Source organism: Ahaetulla prasina, chromosome 3 (genome assembly GCF_028640845.1).
Source record: "Ahaetulla prasina isolate Xishuangbanna chromosome 3, ASM2864084v1, whole genome shotgun sequence".
In the NCBI taxonomy this organism is placed as follows: domain Eukaryota; kingdom Metazoa; phylum Chordata; class Lepidosauria; order Squamata; family Colubridae; genus Ahaetulla; species Ahaetulla prasina.
The window spans coordinates 213,703,774-213,722,973 of record NC_080541.1 but is presented as its reverse complement, the minus strand read 5'-3'; the positions used below and the strand labels follow the sequence as shown (position 1 = coordinate 213,722,973).

Below are 19,200 nucleotides of genomic sequence, written 5' to 3'. Positions count from 1 at the left end.
GGACACACAAGGAATTTGTCTTGGTGCATATGCTCTCAGTGTACATAAAAGAAAAGATACGTTCATCAAGCCTTTATGATTAGCGTTTTTAACATGGCAATCTAGACCTCTTTGCTAACTTCAGGGAAATGTGTTTTTTTTCTTAGTTATTTCTTTTTAATATGCAAGAACTTGTTTTTTCAGCACTAAACAACAGAGACCGTGTTCTGAAAGTCCTTGACTATACTTGCAAGTTTTAAGAACCATGCCAACCCAACTGGAAAAGAGTAATGTAACTCATGAATTTGCCACTTGTGGAATGTTATCTAGAACCAATGCTTTCTATTGTTCAAGCTTCAAATATAATCAGGGTATTTTTATTATCTGAACGCTTGCTTTCTGACCATCATATATACCAAATGTATGTATCATTTGTTTCTATATCCTATGAGAAGTCTTTATTGTCCCCACTCTAAGAAATGCTTTTTGCTTTGCCCAAATTAATTGGCAATTCATATTTTCAGGTGAGCAAAGAAGCCTCTTTGCAAAGGTAAAAGTGTCTCTCTCAAATTCAGGGACCATATTCATACAAGCCAAACTCAAAGTTTGTGAGTTTCGAGGCAACAGATGCACCCAAATTGGGAAAACCTTAAAAGTTTTACAGCCTTGCTCTAGGTTGAATGTTCAGAAGTTTTTAAAAACAAAGCCAAATTCCATCTAATCTTCAAGTTTAAAAAAAGCCTCCTTGGATTCCAAACTATTAATTTTCCTTTAATTCATGTATATCACAACAGTATTGTGTCTTATTGAGTTGAGTAAATGGCATTTTGTGGGGTCCTTGGTGCTCTCTGAGCTTGGTTTTCTTGCAGACATTTCATTACCAAACTAGGCAACATCACCATCCCTAAGCTACAAATATTCTATTAATACAGGTAGTTGTCAACTTATGACCACAATTGAACCCAAAATTTCTGTTGCTAAATGAGACAGTTAAGTGAGTTTTGCTCCATTTTAGGACCTTTCTTGCTGATATTATGCAAATCACAGCAGTTGATAAATTAGTAACAAAATTAAGTGAATCTGGTTTTCCCATTGACACTGTCAGAAAGTTGCCAAAGTGAAAGAAAGTAAGTACCAAGTTTGCTTCATTCAAAGAATGAAGAAGGAATGGAGGCTTGACAGTTAGCAAAAATCCTTTATTAACAACAAACTAACAGCGAGTAAAATAGGGCAATATTCCCGAACAAACCAACTTCACACACAGCTGCTACTTATATAGCAGCTATCACCTGTTGGCCAATGATGGCCACTCATTTATAAGCCAATAGGCAACGATTCTCTAGCCTCATACGCTGCACTCCTCCCCCCATGGATGGCACATGCATAATCCTGCAAGTATGCAGGGCGCCGACGCAATCGTCCCAATCGACGCAGTTCAGGGCTTCCAGCAGGTTGAACAGAAGGAGGTAGCTCTGGAACCGCAGGAACAACCGGGACCGATGAAGGCGATACCGCAGGAGGGCTGGAAAACGGCACTGCAGGAGGACTGGAGGGCGGCACCCCAGAAGGGTTAGCCGACGGAAGTGTTGAACCATCCGATAAAGTAGTCATCGGAAACTTTGGTTGTAGTGAGACATCGAAATTGCCGACCGGCTGAAGAGTAGGAACCGAAAGTAATCCATCAGGAGTCCTGCCAGGCGAATCTTGGGGAATTGCAGGGGCAATAAATTTACATCCCCGAATCTGGTCCACATGACGCCGCCAAATCCGCCCATCCTCGAGCTCCACCCTGTAAGAACGAGGCCCCGTCACTTGGACAATTCGGCCCGGCAACCACAAGGGATAACCCCCATGGTTCTGGACAAAAACCTGTTCCCCCTCAGTAAAGGTCCTGATACGGCTAGTCGAGGCCAACGGGGTATCAGAGACATAATTGGGATGTAATCTGTCTAGGGTCGTTCGCAGGCGCCGGCCCATAAGAAGCTCGGCTGGGCTGCGATTGGTCATCGGACATGGGGTAGTATGTTGCGCCAAGAGATATTTTGTTAATTTCTCCTGCCATGTTCCCGATCCAAACCGGGTCAGGGCATCCTTAACAGACCGGACAGCTTGTTCAGCCCGGCCATTACTGGCCGGATGGTAGGGCGCAACCTGGGCATGCCTAATGCCCAAACTAGCCATGAACATCTGAAAAACGGCCGAGGTGAACTGTGGCCCGTTATCTGAAACTACGACATCAGGCAAACCGTGGGTGGCAAACAATTTGCTCAGCGCTCGTTTAATAGCCTCAGACGTGGTTGATGCCATAAGAACTGCCTCCACCCAATTAGAGTAAGCATCAACCACTATCAGAAAATTGTGCCCATGGACCGGGCCAGCCAGGTCAATATGAACCCGGGACCAAGGGCTTCCAGGGACCTCCCACCTCGTAGGCATGGCCGCAGGCGGCACAGCCCGGGACAGTTGGCAACTCCGGCAATTCTCTACCCATTCTGAGATGGCCTGATCTACTTTAGGCCACCAAACATAACAGCGGCCTAAAGCTTTCATCCTGGCAATGCCCGGATGACCTTCGTGTAGGTATTGCAATACAGAGGTGCGTAAGGGATGAGGGACCACTACCCGATTGCCCCACAGTAAACAGCCCCTCAAGACAGACAGCTCACATTGCCTAGTCTTGTAGGGTTGGAACTCCCCCGGCAGGCGGTCTTGTGGCCACCCCCATCGCACCCAATCCAGAACCTGTGCCAGAATAGGGTCACGCTTGGAATGATATGCAATATCATCTGCAGTCATCAAGGCAGGAAGCTCATCCACAAACAAAACGGATGAGGCAGGGGCTGGGTCCTCGACCCCCAAAGGGAGAGGACAACGGCTAAGGCCATCTGCATTGGAAAGCTCTTTCCCAGGGCGATAGATCAACCGATAATTGTACGCTGCCAAAAAAATAGACCACCTTAACAGGCGAGGAGACATGATCTGAGGGGTCTGTTTGTCACCAGCCAACAACCCCAAAAGAGGCTTATGATCAGTGAACAATTGAAAAAAACGGCCATAAATGTAATCATGAAACCGTTTAACGGCAGCTACAATGGCCAGAGCCTCCTTATCTAGTTGACTATAATTCCTCTCTGCCGACGACAGAGTCCGAGAAAAATAAGCAATTGGAGCCTCAGATCCATTTGGTAGTAGGTGGCTCAGAACAGCCCCTACGCCATATGGAGAGGCATCACAAGCTAAAGTAAGGGGGACACTGTCGCTATATTGGACCAACATGGCATCCGAGGTAAGGAGAGCCTTGACAGCAGCAAAAGCAGAGGCCTGGGCTTTGCCCCATGACCAAGGAGTCCTACCATCGAGTAACCTATGAAGAGGCTCCGCCACAGAAGCCTTATGGGGCAGGAACACGCTATAAAAGTTAAGGAGGCCCAAGAACGACTGCAAGTCTGCTTTGCAGGTAGGAGTAGGGGCATTTTTTATCGCCTCCACCTTTGACGGGGTTGGATGCAACCCATCAGCATCAATTAGGAACCCCAGGAACTCAACCCCAGGCACCCCGAATGTACACTTAGACTTTTTAAGCTTAAGGCCCGTCTGTTGGAAACGGGTAAGAACCTGTCGCAGGCGGCTAAGGAGGGCATCCTGGCTGGTGGCAGAGACCAACACATCATCGAAATATGGAACGACTCCAGGTATGCCCTGCAAGAGCCGCTCCATAAGACTCTGAAACAACCCAGGGGCCACACTAATCCCAAACTGCAGGCGGCGGCATTTAAAAGCGCCCCTGTGAGTGACAATGGTTTGTGCAGCCGCCGTGGCATCATCCACAGGAAGCTGCTGATATGCTTGTGCCATATCTAACTTAGCAAAGATAGACCCCTGGCCCAAAGAGTGGAGAAGGTGTTGGACTACAGGAACTGGATAAGGGTGTGCCTGCAAAGCACGGTTCAATGTGCATTTAAAATCACCACAGATGCGTACCGAACCATCCGGCTTAATGGGGGTGACAACAGGAGTCTCCCACTTAGAGTGGTCGGTGGGCTCCAGCACCCCTTGCGCAATCAACTTATCCAGTTCCTTGTCCACCTTTGGACGCAGCGCAAAAGGCACCCGTCGAGGCTTAAGCCTAATAGGAGACACCTGGGGATCAAGGTTTAGAGATATAGGGTTGCCCTTATATTGACCCAGGGAATCAGCAAATACCTCAGCAAACTCAGACATCAGAGCCTCGAACCCATCTGTGGTGGTAGAATGAATGCCTGTGATGTTAAGGCCCAATGCTGAGAACCAATCCAACCCCAATAAGCTGGGTAGGTCACCCTTAACTACAAGCAATGGGAGGCGACCGGAGAAAACACCTTTCTCCACCCGAAGGCGGGCACCTCCAAGAATGGGAATATCATTCCCCTGATAGTCCTTCAGTCTGGTGGTACAGGCAGTCAACCGACTTTCAGTGAAGCTTGGAGCTATCTTCTGTAAGGTGTTCCAGGCAATAATAGATTTAGAAGAGCCTGTGTCCACCTCCATTTTACAGGGCACCCCCTCCAACTTGATAGTAAGAAAAATTTTCTTGTTGGAGCCAGTCGAAGCCTGGCTGATCGACACTGCAGGGTTGGTGTTTCCTCGGTTCACGGTGAAGCAATCATCTTGGGACACAGGAGGACCTCTCTGGAACCGTCTAGCCGGACGAGGACCTGATGGAATATTGTCCAGTGGGGTAGAACGACAAACCCTAGCCAGATGTCCCCGTTTGCCACATTTGCGGCAAACTGCAGTTTTGAAACGACACAACGAGCGAGGGTGATTCTCTCCGCATCCCAGGCACGGCGCCGTCTGTGGTTTCCGCTCTGGTGGCCGCTTGGCTCCCGGGGCTACTCGGAGGCGACCCACCTCGTCTTCCTCACCCTCGAAGTCCTCGGAGAGAACATCGTCATGGTGAATGGAAGCAGAGTGGGCCACCGTATGCGTGGCCGGAACCCTATGCATCTCCGCCGATGACTTCTCTGACATTTCATAGGCACGTGCCTCATCCAAGGCAGACTGGAGGGTAATGTCCGTTCTAGATAAAAGACGGCGTTGCAATCTCAAACTCCTCACGCCGCACACCAGCTGCTCAAGAAGGGAGTCATCCAAGTTAGGGAACTCACACTCTATAGCAGCGGTCCGGAGAGAAGCCATATACAAGTTGATGGACTCCCCGTCCTTTTGGACCCTCTGGCGAAAGGCAAACCGTCTGGAAATGCGCGAAGGAGCTGGCGCATAATGAGCTCGCAATGTGCCCATCAAGGTGGCCCAAGGCACCGCAGAAACTGATTGAGGAGCCAACAGAGCTCTGGCCGTTGCAAACATTTGTGGGCCACAGGCATTCAGGAAATGGGCGCATTTTCTATCTCCTGAGAGCTCGGTGAAATCGTTGGCTAGGAGATAACAGTCAAAACGCTCAACATACGCATCCCACGTCTCGTAGGCCGGGTCATAGGGAGCGAAAGAGATCTTAGCCGCCATGGAGCAATGTGGATTGACAAGGATAGAGGATAAATAAACTCCCCTACCGTAACCAGTACTCAACCGTCGCCTCAGGGATCCCACCTCCTCGTCGCCAGTGCTTCATTCAAAGAATGAAGAAGGAATGGAGGCTTGACGGTTAGCAAAAATCCTTTATTAACAACAAACTAACAGCGAGTAAAAATAGGGCAATATTCCCGAACAAACCAACTTCACACACAGCTGCTACTTATATAGCAGCTATCACCTGTTGGCCAATGATGGCCACTCATTTATAAGCCAATAGGCAACGATTCTCTAGCCTCATACGCTGCAAAGTTGTTCGAATTTTGATGACCATGGAGATGCAGCAACAGTCCCAAATGTGAAAAACAAAGTCTTTTTTTTTTCCAGTTCCATCGTAACTCCAAACAGTCACTAAACTGAATGGTCAAGTTGTAAGTACGGCATTTTCATTTCTAGCTGCTGAAAACAGTTGTCTTCTATAATTATTTAACCGGTACTTGAGATGCAATATAAAGCAGGATCTCAACCTTGGCAACTTTAAGCCTGGAGGACTTCAACTCCCAAAATACCCCAGCCAGCTTTGCTTTGCTGGCTGGGGAATTCTGGCTGGGGAATTCTGGGAGTTGAAGTCCAACAGGCTTAAAGTTGCCACGGTTGGGGACCTCTGATATAAAATATGTATGTTTCTTGTCCACCTCACTGAGGCTCTCAAGACCACAAATGCTGGGGATGTATGAATGGAAACGATGGGGAGGAAGTTTCAAAGGTGCTTTTTCAAGAGGCAACTGGACTTTCTGGTTTTTTTTTTAAAGAGGTTTCGCTTCTCACCCAAGAAGCTTCTTCAGTTCTGACTGGATGGTGGGAAACGTCTTCAAAGAAAAACCAAAAACTAGCCTCTTAAAAAAAGAGAGACTGAGAATCTCCATAGATGGGGAGGAAGGGACGCCGCGCGTCTCCTCTCCCCACAACCCCAGGATACTCCCCCCCCTGCTTAAGCCATGCGCAGCCGGGCGGCCCTCTCAGCGGGCCCGGTTTAAAAAAAAAAAAAGGAACGTTAATTTCAGTTCTGACGTCACCGGCCCTCAATGGTCAGCCGACCTATCCGAGGCCTCCCCGAGGGTTGGCCCCGCCCATTCTTCTGCGGCCGCTCCTCGCGCCAACCGCGCAGGCGCCTTTGGGTCTCCGCCTCGCCCGGCTTCTTCGGCGGCGCTCCCTGGCCGCGAGTTCCTGGTCGGTGTCGGCGGGCTGGCGAAGGCGGCGTCTCCCCAGAGGGTTGAGAGGAAGCACCGCCGGCCTTCACGATGAAGATCTGGACCTCGGAGCACACCTTCGAGTGAGCGGCCGAGGCGTCTGAGGAGCGACGGTTCCTCGGGAGGGGGGAGGTTGCGGGGGGCGTCACCAGGGTAACGGAGGCTCCCATTCCCTCCCGGCGGGGGAATAATGAAGGCTTGGATGGTCCTTCGAGCCCCGGGGAGAGCCTTCTCCGTCTCCTCCTGCGGCCGTCGGCCTCGGCAGCTCATTCATTCGTCCATGTGTCTCTCGGCGCGGGGAAATCCTCCAAAGCTGACCTTGGAGAAGAAGGTGCAGGGCGAGGGACTACAGGGCCCATCATCCTCCCAGGCCGGCCGACGGGGATTCGCGGGTGTCAAAAGCCACCCAGCGTTTGCTTGGAGCCGTGCCAGCCCTCGGCTCCTTTTCTTCCTCGAGGTCTCCCCTTGGGGATTTCGAAGAAAGGTGGGGGGGGGGAAACACCGCACCTGTCTTTGGGGAGGCCGGGAAGGGCGCTTCCCCCGGCTGAGCAAAACAGTAACAGTAACAGAGTTGGAAGGGACCTCGGAGGTCATCTAGTCCAACCCCCTGCTCACGCAAGAGACCTGTACTAGGGATTCCAACGCTGCCTCTCTTTCCCAAAGGTTGCTTCTTTTGGAGAGAGCAGTGCAAGCTAGTCCTCGACTTATGACTGCAATGGAGCCCAACATTCCTGTTGGCTAAGCTATATTGGCTATATTCTGCTGCTGTTTGTGAAGCGAATATCGCCCCGCTTTATGACCTTCCTTGACACAGTGGTTTAAGTGAAGCGCAGTAGTTGCTAAGTGAGTAACACGGTGGTTAAGTGAATCTGGCTTCCCCACCCCCACCCTCAATGCTTTGTCAGAAGGTTTTCCCCAAAGGGGAAAATCACATGATCCTTGGGACCCTGCAGCCGTCATCAATATGAGCCACGTGCCAAGCATCCAAATTTGAATCACATGACCATGGGGTTGCTGCAGTGGTCGTAAGTGTGAAAAATGGTCATCAGGCACTTTTTCAGTGACGTTGTAACTTTGAACTGTCACTAAATGAACTGTGGTAAATCCAAGGTCTGTCCATAGTTTTTCTTTCTCTTTCTTTCCCCCTGTCTTGGCCTTAAGGACAAATGGTGAAAGGTACAGTATGCTTGATTATAAATGCGGGTAAAGAGAAAGAGGGGGGGGGGAAAGGACCAAAAGCAGAAGAGATGAGGTTGGCTGTTTTTCAGAAACAGGAATTATATAGTACAATGCCAGGATTTAGCTTTCAGTTGTGTTTTTGTTTACAGCGTGATTGTGACAAAGCCCTGGGGAATTACAGTATTACCTTTTGTGTGGGTAGGTGTATAGTTTTGAAAGGATTCCTTTAGGCCACTCTAACTTATGTCAGTGCTAGAATCCAAATTAAAGCATCTTGGCAAATGGCTCTGCTTGAGCATAACCTGCCATCGAATTCTTCTTATGAAGCTTTTTCTAAACTTTCAACCAAAAACTTTCTTCCACTGTTAAAGTCTTTATTCCCTGGCCAGCTGTCTGGAGTAATAAAGTACAGTGCTTAACTGTGGAACTCTTCAGGTATTTGAAGAGAGTTGTCATTTTCCCAAAATCTTTTGTTAAGATAAAACATTAAAGCTTGATGTTTTACTCTTCCCTGTACCTTTTCCAGAAATTATATTGTTAAATTTACATGCCATCCAATTCGGGAATTTACAATTGTTAAAAACGTTTAAAAACAAAAAATATAAAACCCTTAATAAAAATGGCAGAAGACAAACGAACAATAATGGCAAAGAAAATAAACCAAGAGGGGAATAAGAAGAAAGGGGCATCGGTCGATCTCTCCAAAGGCCTGGGGGGAAAGCTAGGTCTTTTAAGGCCCTTCAAAATACCAGTAAGTTGTGAATTGTTCAAATTTTGGGGAACCTCATGTATATCTGGAAAGCATGTACCTTGAGATCATGGTTGTCCAACTTTTTGGCGTTCCTGGGCCACATTGAATAAAGAGGAATTGTCTTGGGTTGCTTATAAAATATATAAATGTATATAAATAAGAAACTTGCTTTATTTTTAATATTTTTCATTATCTTATGGGGCTGTGTTACTAGCTCTCCAGGACTGCATATGGCCCACGAATTGGACCCAGTGCTTTAGATCATATATTATCTGTCGCTCTCTTAGTCCATAATCTACAGCAGACATGTCAAACACATGGCCAGTGCTAGGCTACAGAATTGGCCCGCAAGGCTGTCCCGGGCCTGGCCTCTGCTGCCCTGGGCCTGGCCTCACTCATCTGATTGACCATGGTGACCAGGCCACGCCCACCATGTCCCCCCAAGGGCAAACAAATTCCTGATGCACCCATGACGGCCTACAGCCTCTTGTTCTTACTGTGGGTCCTTTTTTTAAAATAGAGAAAATACGTTCTGCGGACGATCCAGTTTATTTCTATGTATTCTGTACATATTTTATTATAAACCATTTTAAAAGTTTTTTTCTTGGGTTTGGGCACAATGTATTTTGTTTGTTTGTTTATTAGATTTCCATTCAAACATCACACTTCCTTCCATTTTCCCCCCAAAAACAACTCTATAAATTGGGCTGAGAGTGTGACTGACTCCATAGACACCCAATGAGATTCCATGGTTGAGAATGGATTTCAATCTGGATCTTTCTGGTGTCAATTGAGCAACCTAGTTCACTGTCTTATGTTTTTCCCCATTATGAAATTGAAAGTGGATGCAGATCCAGGCAATTGAGCTGTTAAGCTTTTCACTGAAAAGTTAGAAGTACTCTTCAGCTAAGTTGGGCTCCAGCTGTCCATTTAGACCAGTGGTAGTAAACCTGATCCCTACCGCCCACTAGTGGGCATTCCAGCTTTCATGGTGGGCAATAGGGTTTTTTTCTGATACTGAAGCGCTTTCCTTTTTTTAAATTTAATTGACTTTTTTAAAAAAATCATAGCATTATTTAAAAACATTTTATTAGGTTTTCATAAAATTCCCCGTGACAATTTAAATTTCTGAAAATATACTGTTTGTATCACCAGCACATAAGTTTAGTTCACATTACGTAAGTGAAACTAAAAGGCATTATAGTGCGACCGCAAACAAAAGAGCCTTGTCCCAGAATAGCTTGCGCATCTCCCCCCACACCACCCAGCTGTAACAGACAAGCAGAGCTGGTAGCCAGCGCCCCCCCCAATCCACGATGCACAAGAGGCATGCGCAGACGATGATACACAGCACATTACTGTGGAACCAGTGGGCAGTTAGAAAATTTTACTACTAATAGAGATACAAAAGTGGGCAGTAGGTATAAAAAGGTTGAATACCCTTGATTTAGACATATCTATGCAGTTTTCTTAGCAGCATTGGAGCAGTTTTCCATAAGCTTTTCTGATGTTTATTCAATTTAGTAGTCAAGCCTTCAGCTTTTGAATTTCCTGATGATCTCCCATCAGGAAAGTGACCCAATGCTTGTTATCCAAGGTCAGCTAGATGCTACCACCTGCTGAGGGAGCCTTGATTTGAGGTAAATGTAAATGGCTAGGTCAGGGGTCGGCAATCTTAAACACTCAAAGAGCCACAAAGGTCCTAACCAGAAGGGGCCCCCCCATTCAGTTCTGGAGCTGACCAGAAGTCCAGTTCCCCCATCATAGAGTCTCCTCCTAGCACAGCGTCCTTTTTCTTCTGCCTGTCCTAACCGAAAGCTCTATCAATCGTGGAGCCGGTTGGCGACAGGTAGCCGCAGCAGAAGGGTAGAAGAGTCACATGCGGCTCCAGAGCCGTGGGTTGCTGACCCCTGGGCTAGGTACATGGCGATTACTTTTAACCCAGAAACAAACATAGTTAAACAGGACTAGCAATTGAAAGCTTTTCAGTGCATAAGATTTCCCTCACTTAACTTGGAATTTTTCCCTCCCTGACTTGACAGAATATATGTAACTAATTGTATGTATTTGAACTGCTTAAAGTTGCTTTTTTGTTTCTGTAACTCAGTTTAGTTTTACATCTTGTTTTACCGGATACTTCAGTTTTAGGGGATTGTGTGTGTGTGGGGGGGTATTTTTACATATGATGCTTCTTAATCCAGCCTACTGCAGGAGGGTTTTAGAAATGCTACATAGGCTGATGGGACTTCCTGAAGGAAAGGCTGGATATAACTGTTTTGGTGAAAGTATTTGTTGAAGCTGAAGGTTACATATTTTGCTGGGGGAAGAGTGTTAACTTTTTCACTATACTTCTGTCTATCTCTTTATACCAGAGGTCTTCAAACTTGGCAGCTTTAAGACTTGTGGACTTTAACTCCCAGAATTCTCCAGCCAGCTGTGCTGGCTGGAGAATTCTGGGAGTTGAAGTCCACAAGTCTTAAAGCTGCCAAGTTTGGGGGGCCCTGCTCTATACAATAGCCTATAGTTGTATAGGGGAGACAATGTTATTGGGTGAATATTATTTTTAAATTATTAAATTTATTAAATTTATTTAAATTTAAATTATTAAATTAATTATTAATCTTTAACCTTTTAAATATCACCATTCATTCAGAATTGAAGAAGCTTCTTGGATGGGGAAGCAAAACATCTTTAAACAAAAAACAAAGTATGTCCAGTTGCCTTTTGAAAAAGCAGTTTTGGAATAACCTTTTAAACATTTTTCATTTTGCCTTGAAATGATTATGAACAAACTACTTAAGCTTCCTGGAGGCTTAATAACATATACACATGCACCAAAAAACATATGGCTTGTTGTCAGACTACGTTGGGGAGGATTGATATTTTTTTTTTTAAAAAAAATTGACCCATGAGGAAGAAACAACATACTAATCACTGGTTGCCCATCCATGCATCATTTAGCCTAATGAAAGGTGTGTTTTTGTTTTTGCTTTATAGTCACCCCTGGAAGACTGTTACTACAGCTGCTATGCAGAAATACCCCAATCCCATGAATCCCAGCGTAGTTGGAGTTGATGTTTTGGACCGGCATGTAGATACTAATGGAAAATTACATAGCCACCGGCTGCTGAGTACAGAATGGGGAATGCCATCCATTGTAAAATCAGTAAGTGCCATATCAAGAGTTAGGGCTTTCAACAGTTTTCTTTGAATGTATGCCATGTATCTTTGGTTTTACAAAATATAGCATATAGTCCACAATTGTAGCATATTGTATTACATTTTCTTTAGAATTTCTGTTACTTAAGATACAAAAGGTGGATATTTCCATAACCGAGTTGTGTTCAGAATTTGAATAGACCAAATTCTCATAGAAAGTTACTACTGCATATTCATTTAGGTTTTTTTATAATAAAGGTGACTGGTACATTGTATTGTGCAACAGCTCCTTATAGCTGATGAATGAACCCATTGTGCTTGTTATATCATAAACAACTGCATGTTACAGCAAGTTGAATTGCTTTATTGTTCCTTTTTTTCCTCAGATTATATCCCTTATGCTGTTTTGGATAGCATGAAAATTAATTGGTCAAGTAATTTCAATTTTAGCAACATACTAAGTATAAGGACAGCTTTTATACAAATGTCAATTTAAATGCAGAAAAGTTTTATAAATTGAGAAAGAAATGTTAGTTTATAGATATTTATTATTTTATATTTTTCTATGCATTTATATTAATACTAGACAACTCACGACCCATCGAGTCTTCCTTTCAGAAATTCTTCCATTGTGGATACATACACATACATACACTAGAGCATGTCATAGTTGTAAATGGACGATTGAATTTTGTACAAGTATTAAGGATGTAGTATATGCATTTGATTCACATACTTGGCTTGAAAGAGGTTCAGTTAAATCAGAGTAGAGAAGCAGGAAAATCCCATTTATATTTTAAAACAACCTTTATGGAAGGTGAACTCGGTGCAAAAATTCTGGATTGTTTCTTCTTTCATTTCATGCCCCCAAAACAGCATAATGTAATTCAGCTTTCGATGCTATGCTTATGTCACAATGCAACTAATGCTGTATTTATCTTCTAGCTTATTGGTGCTTGTAGAATGAGAACCTATGTTCAAGAGCACTCTGTAGTTGACCCGGTTGAGAAAATAATGGAGCTCAAGTCTATTAATGTAAGTATTACACAAATGAACTTAAACATTTCAAGTAGACTTAATTCCTGTAAGTCATACTTCCAAGTATCTCTTCAGAGGTGGCAGAATACTAGAAAGAAACGGTGTGCTTCTCCTTCTAAAGTCCTTAGAATTTCAGATTTTTTTCAGAAAGTATCTATTTTGTACTTTGTAAAATTGACCGTCTTTTCTAAAATGGTATCCTCCCAAGTGAAATTGATTACTTTATTACTATAGCTATAGGTCATAATGCATTTGTCTATCATTGTACTTATGAGAAAGTACAATGAAATCTGTATCTGAGGATGCCAATGTAATCTATGCTTATTAAATTATGCTCTCACAAGTTAATTGTGTTCAATGAATTATTTTTTTAATGCTGAAGCTTACGTTAAATTTCTTGCAGATTTCATTTACCAATCTGGTGTCAGTAGATGAGAGACTAATTTATAAGCCACATCCTCAAGAGCCAGAAAAGTAAGTAATGTATTTTCAGAATTTTACTTTATTTATCTTTATTGTATGAAATACTTCAGCAAATCACAGTAGATCGTTTTAAAATAATCAAATAATCTGTTGGGCCTCTGGTGGCTCAACAAACTAAAGCAGTCTGTTATTAACACAGCTGCTTGCAATTACTGCAAGTTCAAGTCCCACCAGGCCCAAGGTTGACTCAGCCTTCCATCCTTTATAAGGTAGGTAAAATGAGGACCCAGATTGTTGGGGGCAATAAAGTTGACTTTGTATAATATACAAATGATTGTAATTGTAATTGTGTAATATAATATACAGATGAAGACTATTGCTTAACACAATGTAAGCTGCCCTGAGTCTTCGGAGAAGGGCGGGATATAAATTCAAATTAAAAAAAATACTGCTCAATATACTTGGACCAATAATAAAAAACTAAATGCAGCAGATATAATTATGGTAATTTAATTAAAACTTAAACAAATGTGAAATGCCACTTTGCAATAGTAATAACCTATAAGATATTTGTGAATACTGAAAAGGAATTTTGCCCCCAAATATAATTTTCATTGATACAAGTAGTCCTTGATTTATAACTACAATTGGGACCAGACGTTTAGTCATAAGTCAGGGCATCCACATGACTGCTTTGTTCACTAAGCAGAGTGCGGGGGAGCATCAGAGGATGAGGGACATCCTGGCAGGCCATGCATTAGCTGGGCTGTGCTACAGTGTGGTGCAAAGCTACAACCATCCCAGCCCGACTATATATAACTTTCTATTTAAATTTTCTACTTTCCATATGTTTAACTTTTTCTTTTATTCATATTAAAAACAACACATTTAGTTCATTTTGAGGGCCTTGTGAGCCTAAGTAATGCTTTGACCCTGAGACTTGGGTTGTATGCTTTTGTTGGGATGGATATTTTGTGACTGAGGTCACATTTAACATTTGTGCAGAGGATTGGGTCAGACACATTTCCAGAATTCAAACATAAGCAAGGATGCGTTTGGAGGTTATCTTGATGTTTCCCTCTTTTTCAATTATGGCATGACTAGCATATATATTGAGACATAGACAGACATATAGTTGGCTTAAGACTACATTTGAGTCCAAAATTTTGGTTGTTAAGTGAGTTTTGCCTAATTTTACAACCTTTCTTGCCACAATTGTTAAGTGAATCACTGCACTTGTTAAGTTAGTATCACGGTTATTAAGTAAATCTGGCTTCCCTATTGACTGCTTTTCAGAAGGCCGCAAAAGGAGATCACATGACCCCAGAACACTGCAACCATGATAAGTACATGCCAGTTGCCAAGCTCCTGAATTTTGATTACGTGACCATGTGGATGTTGCAATGGTTGTAGCAATAGCATTTAGACTTATATACTGCTTCATAGTGCTTTACAGCCCTCTAAGCAGTTTACAGAGTCAGCACATTGTCTCCAACAATTTGGGTCCTCATTTAGCACCCACAGAAGGATGGAAGGCCAAGTCCACCTTCAGCCGGTCAGAATCAAACTCCTGGCAGTTGGCAAAATTAGCCTGCAATATTGTATTCTAACCACTGCACCACCATAGCTCTTGTAAGTGTGGAAAAACAGTCATAAATCACACTTTTCAGTGCCATTGTGACTTCAAACAGTCACTAAACGGATGGTTGTAAGTCAAGCACTATCTGTACTATATATTATTATGGCAGAAAACAGTTCTCTTTTCAGTAATCTTTGTCAGAAGGAATTCTAAGAGCCATCCATGCAAACACAGAAATGCATACCCACACCTTAGGGCAGGGGTCTCCAACCTTGACAACTTTAAGCTTTGCTGGCTGAGGAACTCTAGGAGTTGAAGTCCACAAGTCTTTAAAGTTGTCAAGGTTGGAGACCCCTGCCTTAGGGTTTAAAGCAATTCTGAGATTATTGGTTGCCCATTCTCTACTAGCTTAGTGTATCTGTGAACACACTATCCCTGTGGAAATTGATTGGTGGTTGTAATATGTGGAATTTTTTATAGACATGGGAAGAACAATTACTTGTTGATTACTGGTTGAGAAATAAATTGATAAACTATAGTTATCTTTTTCCACAGAACTATTTTGACTCAAGAAGCAACTATCTGTGTAAAAGGAGTTAGTCTCAGCAGTTACTTAGAAGGACTAATGGAAAACACAATTTCTTCTAATGCCAAAAAAGTATGTATTGCCAACTTATTTTGACAAGACAGGAGAGAATAGTGGATGAATTGGAATGGAATGAAAATAATGAGATTATTAATGGCTGTGTTATATTTTATGAATATTACCTACTTCAAACTTAAGGATACCCTGAATGACTTCTTTCCTCTTCCATTTCTTAGTAGGGAAAATAAATAAAAGTAATTCACTTGTGGGATTAATACAGATTTTTTTCACAAATGAAAGTAAAGATATGTGTCTCTGGATAATCTTGCAGGACCAATCTGGGTCAGTCATCGGGACCAGAGGTTTAATCTTCGAGCTTTTGGACTTGTCCTCAGGGAACTTCTCTCTACTGGAATGTGATGAGAGAGAATTTCCCTGAGGATGGGCTTCAGCATGAGTCCGAAAGCTCAGAAGATTACACCTCTGATCCCGATGACCAATCCAGATTGGATCCTGCAACATATTTTTTTTCACTATGAATCTGTATCACTTTTACCATTTAATCAATGTTTACAAGAATTGAAAAGATAACAATATTGATCAGGGGTATCAAACTCAGGGACCGGATCCAGCCCATAGAATACTTAGATCTGGCCCACGGGCCCACCTTGGAAATGAAGAACCCGCCGCAGTGCCTCTGCCAGCGAAAACGAAAGCTCCGTTTTTGCTGGCAGAGATTTGCAAGAGGCCGTGGAAGTCGAAAACGGAGCTCGGGAGCCTGTTTTCATTGGCAGAAGCACCGCGGGCCAGTCCTTCACTGTTTCCATGGTGGGCCCAAGGACTAGATCTAAGTACCCTCCGAACCGGATCTGGCCCCTGGCCCTTGAGTTTGACATCTCTGATTTACACCCTTTAACCTAGTGGTTCTAAAATGTTAAAGTAGTACCAATGTATTTAATATTTATGATCAGTCTCATTTCTGTAAATGACTATGATCTATGAGATACTTGGACTTGTTTCAATAAAGAATGTGTGTCTTCACAGGGACGTGAAGCCTTGGAATGGGTAATCAGCAAACTTAATGCTGAAATAGAAGAATTCACTTCTTCAGCAAGAGGAAATATGAGATCTCCAATGGCAGCCGCCGCCTTTGTGGAAGAATAGTATAGAAGTTATACCAAGTTGCTAGGCCCAATAATTTGAAAGGAACACTCTCAAGCTTCCTCAAAGCTGGAAATATTTATTCTTATACCTATTTAAAAAATAGATCTGTAGCTTAGATTTTTAAATTAAAATTTTGGAGAGAAGTTGCCTAAATCTCTACCTGAAGGTAATACGCAAGGCTTTCTGTTGAATTGTACATTCCTTAAACTGGAATGCAGGCATTCAAGACAGTTCATGTGTTTGCAGAATATATTCTGGGCACAAGATTTTGAGCAATTTGTTACAGGGTTTCGCTTTGAAGAACAAACGCTATTACTTGAAATAGGATCTAAAGTGCTTTTTTATAGGCTGTTTTCATGAAAGTTACCATTTGCTAACCTGAGAAGTTTGATATTTAACATTCATGTTTACAGAAGCACCACCGTTTTGAAAACTATTCTGAATGTGGCAGAAATTGCATGCTATATAATTAGATATGAACTAAAAGTGGCTTATTTTAGTTAAATGTAATTTCAGTTAAACTGAAAAATTTCAGTTTTGAAAGTCTTTACTTGGTAAAGATGGTTAAATTGTTGAACAATGCAACTTGTTGAACTTAATCATTTTGGTCCCACATTTTCTAAGAATCAGAAATTGTATAATAATTACATTCATAGGTAGAAATCCCTCCTCCCTTGTAAAATGCATAATCATGATTTATGTACTCCAGACAACCGAAGTCTCTTAAATTGTACTTTGTTGTTTCTCTTTTTACACACACATACACACATACACACACACACACACACAGATTTTATTTAGTTCTTTGCTATATATCCATACTGCCCTACTTTCTATCTACAGAAGTCTAGGTACTTCATAACAAATATATCTAAATTACATAAGTAAAAGAATATTTCCCTTTCAATATCAAAATAGCCCTTTCTTCACAGGGGATTATTTATATATTCAAAAACTGGAAAATCCAAAAGGCTTTTATGTTTGTGGTACAGGTTCAATGTAAAATGTAAGTATCTTTGATGAGCAGGACACTAGTAGAACTCTGGTATCTGTCATAAATGACGAGAACTAATGAGTTGTGGACATATCTTAATTTCTGAATTCTGATTCCTTTAATACGCTCATCTATGGTGTTTAGCATGGAATATTTTCTTAAGAATGTCTGTAAATACTATAATATGGACCTGAAGCTAGTTTTAAAAGTTAACATTTCAGTAGAAGGTACTGATTCTTGTGAGGTGAGGTGCGATTGCAAACATTTACCGATGCATTTAAATGTTAAATATTTTTCTACTGGGTTATGTTTTGTCTTTTTCATTTTTAAAAACTGCAAAAACATTTTATAGAGACAATGTTATTAAAAAAGGTTAATGTTTGATACTCTAATCTCTGTTTTAATTCAGTAAGTCAAATACTCCTTGATTGATGAATGGCAGCAGCCCAAGCTGACCATGGTGAATGGGGAGAAGGTCTCATTGAGACAACAGAAACAAGTTGACTCAAAGGGTGGGGTGGGAGATCTGTCTTGGCCAGAAGCCCTAATACATTTAAGAAAGTCAAAATGGCAGCCTGTGGACACTCTTTGCCGAAATTATACATATATTCAGTTTCCTTTGTATTTTGAATTATGTATGTATGACCAGAGGTGGGCTGCTGGGGGTTCGCAGGGGTACAGGAGAACCTCTAGCTAAGATTTTGTGTAGTTTGGAGAACCCCCAAATCCCAATCCTGGCTGGCCCCATCCACCCTACCCCGCCCCTCCCAGGAGTCCCACGCGGCCTGTTTTGGATGTAGGTAAGTGCAGGCCCCACACAGAGGCTAGGGGAAGGTGAAAAACGGGCCTAGCGGAAGTTTAGGAAGGCCTCCAGAGGCTGGGGAGGCAGTTTTCGCCCTCCTGGAGACTCAAGGAAAGCCTCCGAAGCCCAGGGAGGGCAAAAATGCCTCCTCCCTGCCATGGTGCAGGAGACTGACTAGGCCACACCCACCATTTATTTATTTATTTATTTATTTATTATATTTGTATACCGCCCATCTCCCGAAGGACTCAGGGCGGTTCGCAGTCAAAAACAACAGAAAAACATATAATACATAAAAAGCTAAAAGAATAGACAGTTAAATTCAATTGATGCTCTAACTTTTAAATACAAATTTAAAACCTCATTTAAACCCTTTTTTTTTAAAATCCCAAGTTTAAAACTACGTTCAAGCTAGTCCTGCTCTTCGAAACAGCAGCGTCTTCAGCTCGCGGCGGAAGGACTTGAGATCGGGGAGTTGACGAAGCCCCAGAGGAAGCTCGTTCCAGAGGGTAGGGGCCCCCACAGAGAAGGCCCTCCCCCTAGAGGTCGCCAGCCGACATTGTTTAGCTGACGGTATCCGGAGGAGGCCTTCTCTGTGAGAGCGCACTGGTCGGTGAGAGGCTAATGGTGGCAGTAGGCGGTCCCGTAAACCATGGCCACACCCACCCAGAAACCGGGCAGAGAACCCCTTGCTGAAATTTTTGAAGCCCACCCCATGTATGATTATTGCTTTTCTTTGTTTTTCCCAAGCAGCCCTTTTCTAATTTTTTTTCCTAATCCACTGG

At 43.1% G+C, this 19,200-nt stretch overlaps 1 protein-coding gene across 2 annotated transcripts; it reads left to right on the top strand.

The window, feature by feature from the left end:
* Positions 1-6,663: 6,663 nt before the first annotated feature.
* On the top strand, positions 6,664-18,005 carry PRELID3B (PRELI domain containing 3B). 2 transcript variants are annotated; one of them, XM_058174791.1, is made up of 7 exons: positions 6,699-6,823; positions 10,195-10,310; positions 11,668-11,836; positions 12,775-12,864; positions 13,271-13,341; positions 15,425-15,527; positions 16,500-18,005. In XM_058174791.1, the coding sequence occupies exons 3-7, from the start codon at positions 11,699-11,701 to the stop codon at positions 16,617-16,619; spliced, it is 522 nt and encodes a 173-aa protein (XP_058030774.1). In that variant the 5' UTR covers positions 6,699-6,823; positions 10,195-10,310; positions 11,668-11,698; the 3' UTR covers positions 16,620-18,005. The 2 variants fall into 2 exon arrangements, with proteins under 2 accessions (XP_058030773.1, XP_058030774.1); XM_058174790.1 differs by lacking the exon at positions 10,195-10,310 and having other exon boundaries at positions 6,664-6,823.
* Positions 18,006-19,200: the final 1,195 nt, after the last annotated feature.